The 20,305-nt window shown below is 32.9% G+C and overlaps 1 protein-coding gene across 1 annotated transcript; it reads right to left on the bottom strand.

Moving 5' to 3' along the window:
* Positions 1-2,063: 2,063 nt before the first annotated feature.
* On the bottom strand, positions 2,064-16,660 carry LOC129988671 (cytochrome P450 302a1, mitochondrial-like). The gene is made up of 10 exons (XM_056096941.1): positions 16,561-16,660; positions 14,875-14,989; positions 12,717-12,951; positions 9,954-10,126; positions 8,038-8,224; positions 6,699-6,852; positions 4,598-4,764; positions 2,682-2,760; positions 2,408-2,587; positions 2,064-2,271 (listed from the first exon to the last, which is right to left on the bottom strand). The coding sequence occupies exons 1-10, from the start codon at positions 16,594-16,596 to the stop codon at positions 2,158-2,160; spliced, it is 1,440 nt and encodes a 479-aa protein (XP_055952916.1). The 5' UTR covers positions 16,597-16,660; the 3' UTR covers positions 2,064-2,157.
* Positions 16,661-20,305: the final 3,645 nt, after the last annotated feature.

Here is a 20,305-nt window from a genome sequence, read left to right as displayed (position 1 = left end):
TAAAAAAAAATGCAGGAAATATGTCCGTTTTGCAATTCTTTTCCCTGAGTTTTACATTTTGTTTATTGATTCGATTATTTATCGCTGGATCTTTTTGCTGCTCTGAAAAATATATGCAGAGAAAGATATAGTCCAAAATATTTGTCGAAATATTAATCCATAATTGCATATTCTTTTCCTATATAATTAGGCAAAGAAAGTTACGAAAACCAAACAAAAAAAAAAAAAACTGAACAGTAACAAAAACTATTTTCATCTTATTTATAAATAAAACTTGAAGTTCGCTTCTTTGTTCTTGATTTTAAAACTATATATAAAAAGGACGCACAATTCGATACTTTATAATCTTTGGGCCAGGATAGCCTGGTTGGTACGGCGTTTGATTCGTGGGCCTTGGGTTGCGAGGTTAAACCCCGCCGGCCGAAGACTCTCCGTGTGTGTGGTGGCTAGCGCACGCATAAATCTGTCGTGGTCGCAATGTCCTCCATGTAGAGAGTTATGCTACTGGGGGTACTGAATCAGGGGTGATCGTTCTCCGATTCAGGTCTAAATTACGATCTGTGGATGAGTGAATGAATGAAGTTCGCTTCGTAAAAAGGGTTGTAACGCGCGAGTACTAAGTCGTACTCTTGGCCCTAGGTGACGCGACTGAAAAACAAGAGACGTACCCTTGGCTTAAAATCACTGCCTTGTAAAGTCAGTGGGCTTGTCTATGGCAAGTGACATTAGAAACAATATTGTTATCCCTAAAAATAAATAATTGATATGAAATTTTAAAAAATGTTTCATCAAGATTATTTTTAGAATGGGTAAAATATGGTAATTAAAAGTTTTACTTTAAAATAGTATTAAATAAATTTTTGTAATGTGGAAATTTTCAGCAAATAAAAAATTATTGATAAAACTACTGATACGACATTTAATGTTCGAGTTATTAGCTTCTTTAGAAACCACTTTTATTGACTAATGCGAAAGATTTGTTAGCTTCTAAATTTTCCTTTAGCTCTACAATTAAAATAGTGGTTATAAGATTTTAGTAGATTAGGACGGAGGCATGTCTTTGGAAACTTCGATTATGCTTATTTGCGATACTTCCATAGTTACCTAATCAGAATGTGAATAAATTTGTTGAAGTAGGTCAATAAACATTGATGCGAATATAATAAAGTAGCTACTATTTTTCAAAACAATGACGATGTTTAACAATTTCGTCAAAATGAACCAAGAAATCTGTACGTGAAAAGTGATAAATAGCATCTATGAACCATCTACAGCAAATTGCACAGAAAATGGAATTTAAAAAGTGAAGAGTTAAATTAAAACGTTAGAATACTTCAAACAATAGTGAACAAAGTATTCCACATACAATGGATATTTACCTTGTAGGTATGTTGCGAATTCATTCTCGCCAAAATAATTTTTCGCTAAATTTTTTAGAAATAGAATGTGGCACGATCGGCAGCAATAGTTTCCAAACTAAAGATTCCGAGAAACGCTGTAGAAAATTAATGGAATTAAAGAAAGGAGTCAATAAATGCAGTAAAATGAAGTGCATGCAAAAACTTAATCGAAAATAATGAAAGTAAGCAGAAGTATGTGCAGCAGAAAAAAAAAAGATCTAGGGATATGAACAGGAAAGATCGAAAAACAGTGGCATACAATAACAAAAGATGGCAGCCACATAACCCCAAACAAAGCGCCGCCGGAAAATTTTATACCTAGCAAGGGGCTAAATGACTATATCAAAGCTTAACCCTAAATATTTCTGAATGCTATAAAAATTGTTTTGTAGTCATTTGATTTCTAAATGTTAAAAATGTTACTACTAGTTGCAATTATTGCAGTCGTTGCTTCTTGTTCTCTTACCGGGTAAAACGAATCTTGGAAGTACAAAAAGATGTAAATAGCGAGCCCACTTCTCAAAAGATTTTTCCCACAGCTGCTCATTTTGCTTGTATACAAATGTGCTGGTAGAATTCTTAGAGTTGATCAAGCACGTTTACCGATTTAAAAAATCTCGCATTTAAAATTCCGACATTTGAAGAGACTTCGAAGCACAAAGATATGAAAAACCATTTATTGTTAAATTAACATGTTTGATAAAAACAGCCATGTCAGATGGCAAAAATATTAGTACATTAGTATCAAGATGATCTTTCACTCATCGATAGGCTTCAATCTAAGAATCAGAGGTTTCTCTGGCTTGTTATGCAGGTGGTTGATCATGCTGACTTCACCTCCATCGTAAGAAACTTCGAAGTTTTTAATTATCTGTAAGCAAGAAAACACACTTTTGACTGCAGGCAATTTATGAATTCTTATACAAGTTACAGTGTATAAGAGAACACAAGTTACGAATTTAAATAAGAAAAGTATTTTAAAAACGCATATGGAATTGGAGAAATACCTTTGTAACAATCAGAAGGAGCTGACGGAGAGCAAACGTTTTGCCGATACACATTCTCGAAGAGCCTCCAAATACGGACATAATTTTTTGATAATCTTCTCTTTCCGGAATGAATTTCAGTGGTTCTTCAAAGAATTCTTTTTGTCGACTGGCGACTTGAAAATGAAGGAGGACATTTGTCTGAAAATAGATTTGTTCGTTAAATATTTGAATGTATCTTTTGGAGGCAACTTGTTCATAAGAAATAAAATCAAACTATGCCCATATTACTTACGTATGCGGGAACAAAATAACCTCCAAGAATTAGATCTCTTTGGATTATTCTTCCATTGCCTAATACGGGAGGATTAAGCCTAAAAAGCAAGAATTTGTATCATTGAAGTAACTTTAATAGATACGGAAAATTGAGACTTTTCGATCTGTAATTAAAGCTACATTTTCCAATTAGTTTGGGCCATAATAGACAGTGAAATTTCTCATTCGTGTTAGGGAATTAAAATTGTATGCCCGTTAATGATCGCATAGTTATATAGCAAGTACTTTGTACTATTTTAAAGAGATTTGTTTGAACGTTAAGCCCGAAGAAAATTAGTGCATTTCAGTAAAGCAGCCAAACCAACCAGAGTGGTCGCCCCAAAACATTCACTCGTCAATGAAACTATCACCATCCTCATTAAACATTTTCATCGTCGCTATCTTCATGAAAATTGCAATCATCGGGAACGACCGTGAGCGCCAGCGCCACCGACTCCCGGGTTCATTTTTTGAATTCTGCTCACGAGAGTTGCGTTTTATATTACATTGAACAATATCGAATGTATATCTTTATCGAGAGATTGTTACTAAATTACAGTCCTATCAAATTTTGGCTTCAATGTCATACCAAATATCGACCATGTCATTCCGTTTCGTTTCAGTTATATCGTTTAAAAGCATTCGAATGTACAAAATATCGGATAGTTACAGTAAAATTACTCATTGAATTATAAATCATTCTAGGCAAAGATAGCATTTCTGAAAACATTTATGCGCGTTTAATGCCTTGATTAATAAATTCTTCAAGTCGTGTTAACACACTATACAAGATTCCTAATCAGTCAACATCTGCGTTTATTCTGAAAGAATGGCAAAGTTCACATCATGAAAGAACCGTTTTTACAACTTACGACTGAATTCTTTTTCCGCTCGCAATAAAATAAATCCAGTGTAGTACGTAAAGCCGATTTTAAGCAGAAATGTCTGCAATTAAACCGGGATTCCACGTTTTCGTTGAATTTTGGAATAGATCACTTTAGCAAGAAATTAATCCAATGACATGCTTTCGAAAAAAAGTTTCTGGAAGATTGAGAGCTAGTGACAAAGGTTTTGTAGAAGGCAAATTAAAAATTCAGATATATAGCGTTTTCCTGTGAAATTGATTACATGGTAAAGTTCTGTAGATAGCTGTGGCTGATGTATCAGTGACCCCGGATCTTGGCAATTAAGATGACAATTCTGAAAAGTACTGGAATTTTACCAATATATTTGCGAAGATGCGATATCCTAAAACAAACGACCTATTATGGGAACTATAAGAGAAGGCATACAGACGCGAGTCAATAGAAGTAGAGTAAAATCCGGTTTTGGAGTGTTGATCTCCAACAAGATCTGAACGTTGTGTTATTGTTAAAGATTTTCTACAAGTGTCATTTTGTGCATGCTTCGTCTGTTTTTCTATCTGTGTTCCACATTTTTTCAGCATCGTTATCAAGTTTTCACTGTACTCGTAGAACGGATTTTTTTTATTACTGCGTTGCGACATTAAATATTTCATTTAAAAGTATCACACGAGTAGTTTAATTATATACTGCAAATAGTTGTCGATTCAGATTGGTAGTAGTTATGTTTTTGGAACTTGGAGTTTGTTGTTAAAAACGATACTAGAATTTGAATTAACATAAGTTGATGTTAATTTGGTAATATTTATAATATAGTAAGATTTCGTTTAACAGTAAAATTGTCTGCATTTCATTTTTGCTGGCACACGAATGCAAATGTATATTATCTGCTTGCCTATAAAACGACGGTAATTTACTATAATAAACTCTAAAAATCAGGCTTTGGACACTAGATTAAAAAATTGCCTCATGTTAACGGCGAGTTAGTACTAGTGTTGTTTTAATAAATTACCAATGTCATTTTGGAAATTACCTTAGAGTTTCATAAACGATGGATCCAATATAATCCTTAGGCCCTTTAAAATCAAAATATTTCGAATTTTTAGTGGGCATTCGCTTTCTCGCCTCGTCTCGAGCTTTATCTTGGATATAACTATTGAGAGCCAAGTGGTAGAAAGCCATTAGTGCTGTGAGTGGCACCTGAAAAATGTAGAGAGGGCTAGTCAGTACAGATCAAATCGATTAAAAGACAATTTAAGTAATTGGTAAATGAAATGCGAGAATTCTGTGCTTCCTTAGAACCAAATATTGATATACTATGTTAATTTCAAAAGGCAAATTTCAAAATTGGTTCATTTCATTTATAATTTTACTTCGTTGACCAAAAGGAACACCTGCTCCCCAAAAGCATTAGAAGTCGAGTTAACATTTATGCTTCCTTGTCACTCGAAATATGCCATGAAAACAAACTGAGGGAAAGTAGTCAACTTCTTGCAAATAATTCTTTCACCATAGGAAGCAGGTTGGCCTAGGTAACACTACTTACAAGTATTGCCATTTCGCTCGGTAGAAGTTCAGGGAATAGTATTTAACCACATGGTCCTCATCTTGGAGCATTTCTACTGGTATGGCCAGACCAGTTGCATTTGGTGAATTATTAACTATCAAGTTTCACAGGGCTAGCCCGTCACATTTTACTTGACAGATTCTCTTAAAACAATCATGAACAGGAGTTGCTTTAAGACGAGAGCTCGTTTCAACATCTGGAGGATGTTATTTAATAAAGAATTGTGCCGATTTCTCATTTTCGATTTGCTAAAATTAAATGTTTTTTCGACCATCTTCGCCAGACGGGTTCAGCAAAACTGGCCGATTGTTTAGAAATCTATAAAAAGCCTTTCATTCTAGCAATTATTGGAATGTTGCTTTACGATCATTAATTCCAACTGATATTATAGATACGTAGATTTCCATGTTTTCCCCGTCATATTTCTATTAATCTTATCTAGAAAAGTCAATTGCCGAGATACTAAAGGTAAATAGGTAATACAGAAATTACTTCAGCTAGAAATTGATATGAAATATTTTTCCAGTATCGCTTTTTGCAGGCTAAAAGGACAATATTTCAGATAATGGTATGCAAGAATATTAAATAAATTTATAGTGAACATCATGGCAGTTACAAAATGGCCATCATTAGTCTTAACCTAGAGGAGACGAAATTTTACAGTATCATAACTTTTAGAAGTACATTTATTTAAAGTGTTAAACTTTCAAGTTCGATTTTAAAAAATTGCCTATCTTAGTTAAAAATGGGTATCAAGTGTTTTGCTTAAAATTATCCCATCTTGTCGGTTTATCTTGTTCAATTACTTAAGATTTGGCAAAAATACTTATCCAGATCAATTAAAAACTACCGTTCATATCAAATACCCTTAGAATTGATAAGACGAGATTTTACAACAAAATGCTAATACTATATTAAAAACTGATATACGATTATAATGATTCAATGCCGGATTTAGCATGTGGAGCTCTACTCCCTTGAATCCTAGTTTTTAGGAAGAACTGCTCGACAAGTACAGATTTATATTTTCAATTTTATTCGTTATAGTGTAAAGTCGTGCTTTTGATGTCTCATATAATGACAAGTGGCATCCTTCTACTAAAAGGTCTAACGTTATCTACTAAAATGCTTTGGTACCAAGATTGGAAGTTCTCTACCAAGAAAACTTCCAATGCCTTACTGGAAGTTTCCGTCCTCGCAATTCTACAAGTATTGAGTAAGTTACTCTGTTCGAATTTGCATGTTTTATTAGAGATTGAAACATGACTACAGATCAAATAGTTTGATTTGACATCACTTAAGTTTTAATGCTACCAGTTTTGATACTAAAAGTAACCATGCGATTCAGAACTCAAGATCTTTATAATCCCTTTTGGAATCCATGCACATTTGATTTAATTATAAATTGGGATTTCAAAATATGCTAAATTCGAGAATCAAAATGGGACGATTGTTAGAACGAAATGACTAAAAATTAATGGATAATTGCCAAGAATCTGCAACCATAAGCAGGTTTGAATATTTAAAATAAAGAATATTCCATTTTTCAGAAATGGATCAAACTCACCGTTTGTAAAGAACCTTGAAACATATCCATTATCAATGTGATAACATCCTTTTCCGTGTACGAATCGTTTTGAAGCAAAATTTGAGCCACACCTTCAGTTTCAGGATCCAGTTCGATATCTCTCATAATGCCATCAATGTATTTTTTCAACACACTGAAGAAATAAAAACAATTTAAGTTCGTACAATATTTGATACTTCGCTAGCATTCTCGATTCTAAGCATTTTCATTCGCAAAGACATGTTCCATTATGATAATGCTAGACTTAAATTTCTGGAGATAATATGCCATGAGTCATATGCGACTAGCCGAGGAATACATCTCTAAAAATTAAAAACCGATTGTTAATACATTTTTTATGGACCATGTTCATTCTGTATTGTGTTACGATACGAATATTTTTTTTTTACAAATTAATAAATCTATAAAGTTTACTTAATTTGTTTTAATCATCAGTTTCAGCCACTTTATAGAACCCGTGTCATAATATTGCTTAAAAATAGTTTGCCCTAAGAATATAAACAAGTAATTAAGTTACTCGCTACTAATGAAGTTTTTATAAGAGAAATGGATAAAACTAGAAACCGAGGTTTAGTTTTTTATTCTGAAAATTTAAAGAAATCCGAGGGAACAACGTCTGTTTAATTTTCAAGATCGAATATCAGGAGAATATAAAGCGGCAATCTGTTTATCAATAGAAAGTTTAGAATTTGCAGGAAGTATGCAGTATTTTTTATAAAAGTCTTCGGTTTGGCTTATAATGTTAGAGTTCGAGTTGGACATACTACACCAAATGATCATTGATTAATTTAGGCAGTTTGTGAATTTCTTAAGTTTTACAGCACGCTTCATAAACAGTCGTACTGGCCAGTTGGACTTCTTAGAAACTGTATATCAATATTTTCCAAAGTTTCATTTAATCTGACAATCCGCTTACATTCGAGTATTGCTAGAGCATAATGCATAGTTGAAAAGTATGAAAAACGAATTTACGAATGCCAAATCAATATATAAATGCCGTTGGGTTTTAAGATGCGGTCTACAACAAGCCTTGTTAAAACAATGTGCTAATGTAGATGTTTTTAAAACTTTGTATTTATAGGTTAGTTAAGCGACGTTTTATTGTTAAAATTTCTTTTTACTTTGAAAATAAAGATTTAAAGCGGCAAAAACAGTCAAGGGTCACTGAAACTCGACCCCATTTAATAGGCAAAGTTTTTCAAACAGAATACTCTTTAGAACATCTTACTTGTATTCGTACTGAATATTCTTAGAACTTTGATACGACACGAGTGAAAGATCGGATGCGTGTGAAATTAAATCAAGTGCAGTAGATTACCTGTAAAAGAAATCTTGTGCTTCTACCAGTTGCTTGAAACGTTCTTCATACATAGTTGTGGGTTCCATTGTGGTCAGAGCGATCATTTCATCCGTAACAGCTGCTGCCGCTACCATTTTGTCAGCTAGCTCGTTTCCATTTTGCGATAAAGCATTCAGACGCCTGTTCAAAGCAACAACGCCAACGCCTAGAAAAACATCAGCAAAGTTGAAATGTTTCTTATTATTGCACTAACAGTCATTCACTCAAAGTGCTGGCATTCGTTCGAAGCCAACATTTGGAACTTAAGCATGGATAAATCTATTTAAAATCGAACTCGTGATATAAATATTTTCTATGCTTAAGTTTCGCCATCAACTTGCCATGTTTCACACAACTACATGATCTACAGAACTGTACAAGATAATAACTGATGTTGAGAGGGTTTCTGCATTACATAACCAGATTCCATCTTTACAAGAGTTCGAGTAATCATTTATTGCTGGCGACTCGCCTTTATAATGCGATGAAGAGAGTCAAGCCTATGTTCGTGTTTAGTGTTATGTTTTCCAATTGCGAATTGGGGAGAAAGTCTGAAAAATGGCATTGCATACGTCAGTTTGTTAATGTACTATGCACAAGCCGCTTCATTTTCAGAGACCAATTTCCGCAGTATTGCAATAAAAAGGTTAATTTTATGTTCAGAGATTTGGCGACTACGGTCAAACTGACAATTTTTGCCAAATCTCTGTAGCATCACGAAGTTATTTCATAGAAACATCAGCACTTTAAGCTCAATTGTATAATATTTTAGATATTTAATTGGAAGTCGTCGCCTCTGAGGAACACAAATTCAAAAATTATCAAGTAGTCAATCGTTTCCCCTGAGTAATTAGTGGTTTCTATAAATACTACAAATGTAACGTTGAAGTTTTTTTTTTTGAACTTTAAGAAAATTTTATTGCATTCCCCGACATCAGATGACCCTGCTGATATCCGTTTTAATTGTTTAAGACGCTTGCATTTACAGTTGCATAATTTCATCTGTTTAGAGAATTGTCAACCCCTTCGCATATAATGACAAGTCTGACTGGCCCTTCCAATTACTGAATTAATATTTTTACTTTATTATAATTCAATTTAAAACAAAAATAAGTTAGAAAAACTACAATTACCTAAAGGCCTCGTCTATTACAAGAATTAAAATATCAGTGAATGTCCTAAATAGGATGCGTCATCTAATTAGGAAGTCAAGCAAATTTGCATGCCAATAGGTTTACAAATATAAATTTGATTTTGTTTAGGTTATATCCGCATGTACAGATTGTTTAACAATGTCTGTAGATATACGCAATGTTACTAGCAACAGAACACCATTAAGATATTTACTATCACGCCTTTATCGTACAACAGAAGTTTCTGTTGCGCAATTATGGATTTAAGCGATGTGGCTTTTTTTTTTGGATAATCTTAAAATACACTAGCGTTTGGTTTCTGTAATCAGCGAACTAATTTAGACCTTAGCTTTTTGCTTCCATTGGCAGATCCTGAAGATTCTACATCCGAGTATAGTTGTTAATTAAAAACTATTGAAAACCAAACAGAATACTTCGGCTTTGCCTCTTTCCCTCCAGTCAATACAATTCAGGTAAATTAAGAAATAATTCACTTTTTCCAACTGGACCCAATTAAGACTTGGGTGATGTCCGACTCCATAATCACTAGATGAAATATTTATTAACAAGGTTTTTAGAAATCACTCAATTGATTGGCAATTTGAGCATTCAACATTCGCAATACCAATTTGTAAAGGATAACCAAGCTTATAGCAAGAATTTGAACAAATGCTAAAAGCATTAGCCTTTTCTAATTCTGAAGCCTGAAAATTCAACTCAAAATTTTAACATTCTGCGACTAATCACTAAAACTAAGCTTACTTTCGAATGCCCAGCGGTGCAGCCACGGAAGCAAGTCGATTTCACCTGTATCGTTCAAGTTATTCTTGATTATACTGATCAGATCATCCACAACATCTTCAGCCATTGATCTCGAAGTATGAAGATTGAGAGCACTAGCAGCACTACGGAGATGACGCCACTCTTGACCTTGGCTAAAAGAAATTTTAAATGGTTTTAATAGACGACTTGAACCACTTTTAGTGATTTATTGAAATTAATCAACAGATTAAATTTACAATGAATGCCATCGTGCGTTGTAGTTATCTGCATTTTCCAGAATTGTCGATTTCTGTCAGCGGCGCAAAGATTCGGATTTTACTTTCCTGATTTCACTTGTAACCCTTTGCACCATGGAAAGTAGTTGATTCATAACTATGCACTTAATACAAGAACTTGTTTATTGTTCCAAAAATAAATTTATATAATTGTTTTAATTTGAATTTCCCCGAAAAATATCGGTCTTATCACCATTGTGTAGGCATTTTTAACACTCAAAACAGAAAAGATAAAGCGTCAAAATGATGCACCGCCTTGAATGGTGCACAAGAGGGGTCAGAGTGCCAAGGGTTAAAGGGTCTAAACAATTGGTACTAAGCAGATATTTTCATGCCTTATTAAATAAACATATTACAAAATTATATTTTGCTTCTTAAAAATCTAGCGATTTAAATGATAACTTATGCATGGCATAGATGTATTGCATAATCTTCCATAAAAATGAAATTGGCATTTCTGTAGAATTTAGAAATTGAGATTAAATGTTACACACAAAGACAATTCAAAACTGTAGATAAACCTTTGCAAGAAAACGGAAAGAGCAAGAATACCCTGGGATTATAGTCATCCGAAATGCAATTCATTTGCAATATTATATAGGTATAACAAATCGAAAAATTTTGCTTTGTATTGGGAAATAAATGGATCGAATTTATAGATACTGAACATATACCCTCTGTAATTATAAAGCAGTATGAACAATAAATCAATGGGAATGGTCCCGATAAAACTTGGTCTATTCTATAGTAAAGATATCAGGTAAAACTTTGCATGGCATTGGTTGGTTGAGTTGTGTTGCGTTGCATGGCGTAAGAACCATACTTGACCAAGCTGCCCCTGCATGGCATTGGCGTATTAAGTAAATATTAATATTTGGCTCGAATTAAGCATACTGAACCTATCGTGTGATCTTTGATTAGCCTTTTGGCGATTAATCCCTGGCATGAGGTTAATAGTACCTGAAAATCGAATTTCATATGCGTCTTCCCCAAACAAATTTGGCATAGAACTTCACTTGAACTCGTAAACTCTTGTTGAATTCGATGCATTCGAAATCATTGCATGTTTCAGTTGCATTTACACGTCTCTGAAAATACAAGCCGACGGAAGGTTAGCCCCTCATTGGATTCGACTCAAAATGTAGGTATCTACAGTATAGATAGTAAATCTATTGATGTACCGATTTTTATCCAACTAGATTTCTTGGTTTTTCAGAAATCATGCTAATTTGTATTCGGACATACTCCCTCTGACCGGATTTTGCTCGCGATTTTAAGAAATACCACTAGAAAAAAAAATGGCCCTTTAAAGGGTTAAACCAAATTTGTATGTTAAAATATTTTTAAGCTTGAAATTAGAATAAGAAAAGGGAGCTAATTGGCTAAATTAGCTAATTGGATAAATTTCATTTGATTAATTAAGTTAATTAACAAATTAAGACGCATCATTTTGTGCAAGATAAAGAACTGAAGCATCTAAGCTTCCCGTCTTTCTAAAAAAAATTGTCAGAACTTATGCCAACATGCATAATTTCATACAAAGATTGATAAATTTGGTGGGAAGCATACTTCCCACGGCCCTAGAAAGGGTTAAGGTAAGGTGACCATTCGTACTGATTTTACAAGTACAGTACTGGTTTTCAGGGCATAAGTCCTGGTTAGTCACTAAACAAAACCAGTACACGAAAAATACTGGTTTTAGATTAGAAAACATTAAAACAAAAAAAGTAATAAAATAAAAATAATAAAATTAGAACTGGCAACCCTGATAATTCCATGTGATATTGTCAGGTGTCGTATGAGCTGGACCGCCACGACGTCACACAAGCCAGTGGTGGTCTGATGTACTAACTACTGTGATGTACCTACCTTATTATTATCATGGCGGCAAAACGACGAAAGTGCGTATTTAATGATGATTTAAAATTAAAGTATACATTTATTAAAGAAAGTAATAATATTGATCCTAGTGAAGTATATTGTGAAAAATGTAGAAGTACGTTTTCTTATTTAGTTTTTATAAGTTTTTTTATTTACTTAGGTATGCAGGTTGGCCGTTGGGTGGATTTTTGATAAAAATTTATAAAATTTGGGCGTGGCTGGTCAAAATTCATGTTGTCCTGGTTTCAGGTTAAAAAAAAAAAATGGTCACCTTAATTAAGGACTGATTATTTTATCCCTCTAGTTCAAAATATTTTTGGGTTCTTTGTCAAATGGAAGGACATTTTTAAAAAATCTTCAAACTTTGGAGACTTGTCAAAATTTCAAGTTCGGATTTTTTTTTACTACAATGCTTTCTCTATACTTTGTGTATGAGAAAATAAAAATCTGAATAAAGTCACAATTCGAATGGATAGTTTGTTGCAATACGTCTTTCAGCCCTTTTGAAACCTGCTGCAAATTGCAGCCAGTATGGAATCGTGCCAATACTAGCCATTTAGCGTTATTTCCAATTTCAAACACTTACCCTGCTCCCAAGCCAACGCCACTGTAAAGATGTTTCCTTTCTTCTCTGTACTGCGCAACCGCATAATGGCTTTGTCTTATCGGAAAAGAGCCGTCGTTGCTATAGACTATTTTGAAGTCATCGAAGTGGAATAGATGCACGTTGTATTTGCCAAACGGCATGGGTTCTTTCACAACGTATCCAAATTTCTTGAACCATTGCTCGGCTACCTGTGGGAGCCTTTGGGGATCATATCCTAGGAAAAAAAAGCGTGACAGCATTCAAAGAATGAAACACTGAAAATGTTTAACTGAAAATATTATCAATTTGTTGTCTGGAAAAGCATGACGTCTTTCGGTATACGCTTTAATGCTACCATACGCGTCAGTCTCCGCATAAATCCTTTTTGTATAACCCATAGGCATCCATTGATAGTGTGATAAAATAGTACGTCTATCTGGAAACAATTTCGCATTTTTGTGCCATTTGATACAATAGACTACAACAATTATCGCGCGCCATGTGCATTCATATAGGATGTTGCTCATTTGGATATCGACAGCAAATGCCCATTAGTATGATTAGATTTTATTTACCAAGTTCGACATATCTTGAGAGAAGATTCAATCTTCAAATTAAACACCACTTGTTCAAACCTTTTTCAAAGCGATTTTAAAGAGATTTAATTGTATCCTTCGCTCTATTGGAGATTGTAAAAAAACACTTAAATTATTATGCAATCTACGAAATAATACGAATACTACGAAAAAAAGCCGAAGCTCAGCCGTTTAGAGGTTTCTGATGCAAGAAGCTAACACTCCATTAAATATATTAAATGCATTTTTTAATGCTTCACAACTTAAGTAAAATGTTGCGTTTCTTTTCCCAGGATTCTTTATTGTTTGTAAGGGTCCTATGTCATAAAGTATAGTTTATTCCTTCGTTCTAGGCGAGGCTGCACTTCGACAGTACCATCAAGTTTTCCGCATGGCCTCTGGCTAAGTCGGGGTATCGCACAGTCATATCCTGCACTGAATGCAGTTTCTTTTAAACTCGTCTTGCAAGAAACATGCAAATGGAAATACAAAAGTACAATATTGTGGGTGACATACTGATTAACGAATTTCGGATCCAACTGCTCTCAGAAGGAATTAAGAAAGTCGTGCGATTCAAGTAAATTTAGAAGCAGCCAAGCACAACTACATTTAAACAACGAAAGTTACCTCCGCAAAACTTTCAACCTTGGCATGCCAGAGAATGTCTTGTATAGTATTTCGTAACTCTTGTACGCCAGTGCCAATTTTTGGCGTGAACGCAACATTCACTGAATATTGCGAACGCAACATTCACTGAATATTGCGTCATCTTCACCGAGTTATGTGGCGATTAATTTCTGGCACACTTATCCAAAAATCGAACTTGTGTTCGATATATGCTTTTCAAAACTAATTGAAAAAAAATGATACGGAACTCCACTTAGTCACAAAATCGCATATATTTAAGCCATTTAGTTTTCGAATTATCACGCTATGTTTTTGAGAGTATAAACTGAAAGACAGTCGGCTCTTTGTTGGATTTGGCTGAAACTTTGACAACCGTCTACATTATAGACGTTAAATCTGCACCAAATTTTATCTCTCTTCGTTTTGCATTTATTGTGTTAATTTATGTTCGAACAGCCGGCCTTCCACTGAAGAGGTTTTACTCAAAATTTTATAGAAATCTGCAAATTTAACATCAAGACGATATACTAAATTTCAACCGCTTAACCTAAAATTCAACCTAAATTTCAACTCCGAGCGTTTGAGCCACCTTTGTCACAGTTAGACACACATGGACTAAAGGTGGGTTTTTTTTCCCAAGTTTAAAACAATAGATTCGTCAAAACCTTTCGAATTTTTTTAACGATTACTATACTTTATACTATGCATACTAGTAAATAAGAAAACTAGCATTAAAATTTAGCTTTTTTACTCCTATATCTTTATGGAAGTTCTGATAATTCCAATTTGATTCAAATAAGTTTCTCGAGAATGATATTTAACTTTTGATCAGAAATTTGAGCTAAATATTTTTGTGCAGATATTGCAATGTAGATGAATTACACATTCCCCCCCCCCTAAAGATTGAGTTAGTCTTATTTATCTGGAATCATTATGGAAACAAATAAAATTCTTACGTTCTGAAATTGTAGGAATTTCATCAAACGACGCAATTCTGTCTGGAAACTTGGATCTCCAATACGGTTCCTTCTCACCATTAGAAACGAAAGTCCTCCACGCACCCAAACATAACTGAAAAAAAAATCCATAGTCTGTTAAGATAGTTAAGCATTATTCATCGAATTTAAAGCATAACCATCCTATTAGCACCAAATGCCACACATTGTCACAATATTTTCACGATATTGGCAGGCATTCAGAATATCCAACATCATCGTTGAAATACAGTACAATATCTTACTCTAATAAAGCACGATACCATTAGGAACTAAATTTGGCATAACAGATATTCTAATTAAATTTTAAAGAATAAAATGACTTATTCAAAGAACCGAAGTCACTAACACTAAATTGACGGGATGGACGTTTCTTGTATATCGACTTTCTGTTAAGTGAGAAGATGGGCAAGGAAACTACATTCTAGTTTAAATATTTTAAAAGCTTATTTACAGACAAAAGAGATTTAATAATTTCAATAAATTTAATGTAGTTTTACAACACATTTATTCAGTGCATTTTTCTGCAGATGTATTCCATTATGCATCCGTTTTTCCTCAAGCAGTTATTTTACATCTGTTCAGGTGAACAACGGAGAGTTAGTATTAGACCCGATGCCATCTAAAGTTATATCTAGTGAATTGCAATTTTTTTCATTCAATGTTTTCTCCGCGAGTACCATTATATCCATTATTGGCGAAATAATTCCACGAATAAAGAAGCGATTAACTATGAAATTACCTTGTCTATAGAGAATTTTGAAGTTACAGAATCGAGATTAAGGTGTATATTACCGTCAATAATAGTCAGCATAAATAAGATAGTAGTAATGGTTTTTGCAAGTTTGCTGACGAAATACAAAACACCATAATATTGGTAGGTCCCGAGTATATTTTGTTAAGGTTTGAACACTTCGGGATCACCGATGATCTACAATAAGACCAGTGCCATCAATGGATGGTGTAGTTTAAAGAATACAATATTTGACTCGGCATCAAGACGGAAGATGTCTTTCTGACACATCTTGGAATGCCGCTATAGTCTCCAGATCAGCAATTCCATAAAGTCGTGAACTTAAACGCGAATAGATGAATCACTTCGTCTTAAACTTGTTTGATATTATCCGTATTATAATATCTGCCTTTCCCTTCAACCAAGAAAAGGCTCGAAGGGAAAAGAAAAAAAAAAAAAATGAATGAATGAATGAAATAGTTGCCGTCTTCATACTTTAATTCCTCCTGAAGTCCTGTCAAATATTTAGTTGATGAAAATAAATTTCCGAGACAAGAAAAAGTCGGTGAAACTACAATTTAAGTCACTACTTTAATAGAAAATGACCTTTATCGGATTTGAAAAGTTCAGAATTGTTTCGGCATAAATTTACGATTCAGACAAAAGATTTCGCTATTTTTAAACATCTGTTATTCAATTTTTAACCGACTACTAAAAAAAAAAAAAATTAGACCGATTTATCAACACTCAAGGAATGAAAGCAAAACTGCCCTTACAATATAAAAGAAAAATACAATTCCATATAAACAAAACCGATTAAAAGCAAGGTAAGATCTTAATATATTTAAACAAATTTAATAAAATACTAATGGTACAATCAAACAAATAAGATTATAGTTTAATACGAAACTCACTTTCCGAGAAAGACGCTTTCCACTAAGAACAATCATGGCTTTTCAATCAACAACCAGTAGCTAAAGATTTGTCGAATCCAGCGATATATATATGTTAGACGAGACGATTATATCGATTTAGATTAATCGTTATCATCATCATATTTATCAACTAATCTTCTGGAATACGTAAATATGGTTCAGGTGTCTTCTTTATCGAGATACAAGGTTCAAATATTTTGCAGAATAACATTAAAATAGATTATTCATCAAATAAAATTATCGTGGATAACTTTAACTATAACATTGTTATAGTTACCTTTATCCACGATTACCATAATTTGTACCTCACCTAATTTTGTATCACTCCTAGAAATTTGTATTTTATCCACATCTAAAATTTGAATGCGGATACTATCATGTCTTTTATTACTTTTTGCTCGACTGGACATTATAGCAGCGGCTTGGCTGAAAATGGGAGAGATTTCTTTGGTCAATCCATGAAGATGAAATGATTCTGTAAGATTCAATGTCAATGAAACTTGTTAATGATTTTTAGATTGGAACTAACAGCAACATCACCATCATAATCGGCTTTCATATACTAGTTCATTTGGAAAGACAAATAGTTCTGAAGATCTTTTGATGGACATAGTCAAACAGCTCAGGCAATCGAAACAGCTTTACGCAATGAAGACCGAGGGAGCCGTTCGCTTATCAAAATAACTTTAATTATATGCTGGTTTTATAAAGTTTTGGGATCGAACGTGGTTATCAAATATACGCTTCGGGGGGGTGGGGTATTAAATTCAAGACTGACTCCATCCAAGATGATGTTTGAAGGACAGGTATACATAAATCTAACGCCCTGGAAAAGTCCCACGTTAAATTGATAACATGGAAAATAAAGAGTGGCATTCAATCGAAGATAGGGGTCAAAATTCTGGCATATATAAATTTAACGCCCTGGAAAAGTCCCACATTAAACTGAAAACTTGGAAAATAAAGTGTGGCATCAAATTGAAGATGGTGATCCAAGACTTGGCACATACAAATCTAAAGTCCTGGAAACGTCCCACGTTAAACTGATAACTTGAAGAATAAAGTGTGGCATCAAAATTGGTTTTAGTAGTTCAAAATAATGAACAATTTGTTAATGGTTCAAAATTATGGTCTGTTCTACGATTTCTTGGCTAAATTTCTGATTCATGTGTTATTATTTCTTATTCATATATCAGATAAATATTAAAATGTAATCAATAGTTTCTCATCATCGTGGGGATATCATTTATAATCCCTTCACTAAAAAATATTTCATGTTCTTAGAAAAATGTCAAGCAATAACTTGGAATAAATCATTTTTGTTATATCTGAATTAAAATGACGCAAAAAAAAGAAATGGAAATATGAATGTTTACATTAAATATTGGATCTATCCAATGATATTAACAAAATTATAATTTTTTAAATTCTGCATCAATGGATTTATTTTCATCTAATGTAAAATCCATTTAGTAAATTACGATTTTTAATTTGAAATTATAATTGTTGTATCCTATTACCAGTTTATAAAAACAGAAATGCGGTTGTTGCTCTGATATAGATGTTATTCAGAAATATTTTATTAAGAGTTCTAAAAACCAACAAGAGTATTTTTTCCTCGATTCTTTTGTACATTTAAGTCCCTTTTGAGTTTAGCTTGGTCATACATTGATTGAAGAGAACGAATTAAAACTTTTGAAATTCCTTCAAATATCGGTGGACCGGATCCAAGATTTAATACATATTTATAAATGATATTAACCCATTCGCATACAATGACGAGTCTGACTCGCACATCGAATTACTGAATTTTTAATTTTAAATCTGAAATCAGTGAAAGTATTATGTATTTTAAAATGTAAAACTCACTAAGAACTGCTTCAGTATTTCAAAAGTTCTTATATTATTATAGGAATTAAAATTTTAAAAAAAAGTCTCCCTAATGGAATGTGTCATCAAATTAGAACGTTAAATAAATTCTTAAGTGAAGGGATTATTTTCAAAATATAAGGCTCATATTTGTCTAAAAATGCATGATAAAATGTATTATTAAATAAAATTTATATATAAAATTTAATGGAGTATATTTTTAATAACCTTGACTCAATAGGGTTATTTTCAACTTTAAAATGTTTCTAATGTCTTGATTTCTGAGGAAATTATATAAGATTCATAACTAAGACACCTGTTGAGTATTAAAATGAAACTGAATGTACATTTTATGTTTCGAGTTTTTTTAGATGGTTAAAAATCAATTTTAGTTTAGAAAAACAAAAATAATAGAATAAGAAATTACTAAAAGAATATAATGCATGCGCATAAAATATATTTCTAAAAAATTAACTCTAATATGGAATTATAAGATAGTGCCCAGTTTTGTACCAAATATTATTTTTATATGGTAAGCAAAGAAAAAATTATTTCGACTCAAATATTTTTTTAAAACTTTAGTTTTTAAACTTTTTATAAATGATATTCTTTGTTTCAAGGAGTTTTTTTTTCTTTTTAAAGATTTTGACGTCTTTATATTATACTATATAAGAGAAAAAAAAATCATAACTCTAAATCAATAATTCGCAAAGAGGCCTTAGAGATAATCCATCATTCGCCTGAAGAGCACAATTATTACTTTATATTCCAAGCTAATTGAATTTAAGGTCATGGCATTCATATGAACGAATAGAAACAATTTTCCTGTTTAAATTTCCTCCAGAATTTGATAGAAACCTTAACTTTTGATGCAAAAACCACAGAAAGAATTCATTATCCTTGTTCGACTCAGAAACAAATAAATATAATTAAAAAAAAAAGCGCCATGGAAGAAGTAAAACGCGGAAATTCGTCAAAATTTTGAGATGGAAATTTTTGACTATTACAGTTTTTTCTTCAAACACGAGAAGATAAAAAATTAACTGCTTATGTATAATTCCATAGTATTCGCACAGAAATAATAAGATATTAAATCTAACAATTTAAAAACTGCAAAGAAAACTACTCTTTTTTTTACAAGAATCCTAGACAATAATTTTTGGATGATTTTATCGCAGATGAGCATAGAGAGTAAGATTAAAGTAAGATTCTGGAACTTTGTGTCGTGCCTTAATATGCCCATTTTTTCTTTCTTTTTGTCATTTTAGCATTTGAAGTGTCTTGTTTGACAAGGGATTCTAAAACCATCCGACATTTTGCGCATGCGTTAGGATGGGTTTAATTCGTCAAAATAGGGGTGAGAGGGAAGATGAAAGGAGGAGATGTTTACATTATCTATACTTATATAAAACTCAATGTGTGTGTGTTGGCGCTCTGCAGGCCAGACTGTTTGACCTACAGCTACAAAATTTGGCAAATGTATACCTTGGAGGTCGGGAATGTGCACCTGGATTTCCTTTGTTTAAATTTTTAATTAGAATGTTAATTATTAATTAAAAACTAACTTTCCACCAAAAAATCTTTTCATTTTCCCCATCGCCAAATGAGTAAGGCTTCAGTTTTTTTCCCCAACAGCAATGAGGCTAGGCTTAACAGTTTTCGGTGGATTATTTCAAACGATTTTGTTTATTTTCTTAATGTTTGATGCATTTAAAATTAAACATTGTTAATGAACTGATCTTTCAGATTCATTCTGAAGTACCTTTGAATTAAAATAAAACAGAATAAAGGAAATTAAAAATTTCTAATCCGCGTAGCGTTACCCCAACTGGCGTAGAAAAATTCACGCATTTGC

This window comes from Argiope bruennichi, chromosome 10 (assembly GCF_947563725.1).
Source record: "Argiope bruennichi chromosome 10, qqArgBrue1.1, whole genome shotgun sequence".
Classification (NCBI taxonomy): Eukaryota; Metazoa; Arthropoda; class Arachnida; order Araneae; family Araneidae; genus Argiope; species Argiope bruennichi.
The sequence above is the reverse complement of the archived record's forward strand: the minus strand, read 5'-3'. Positions and strand labels throughout refer to the sequence as shown.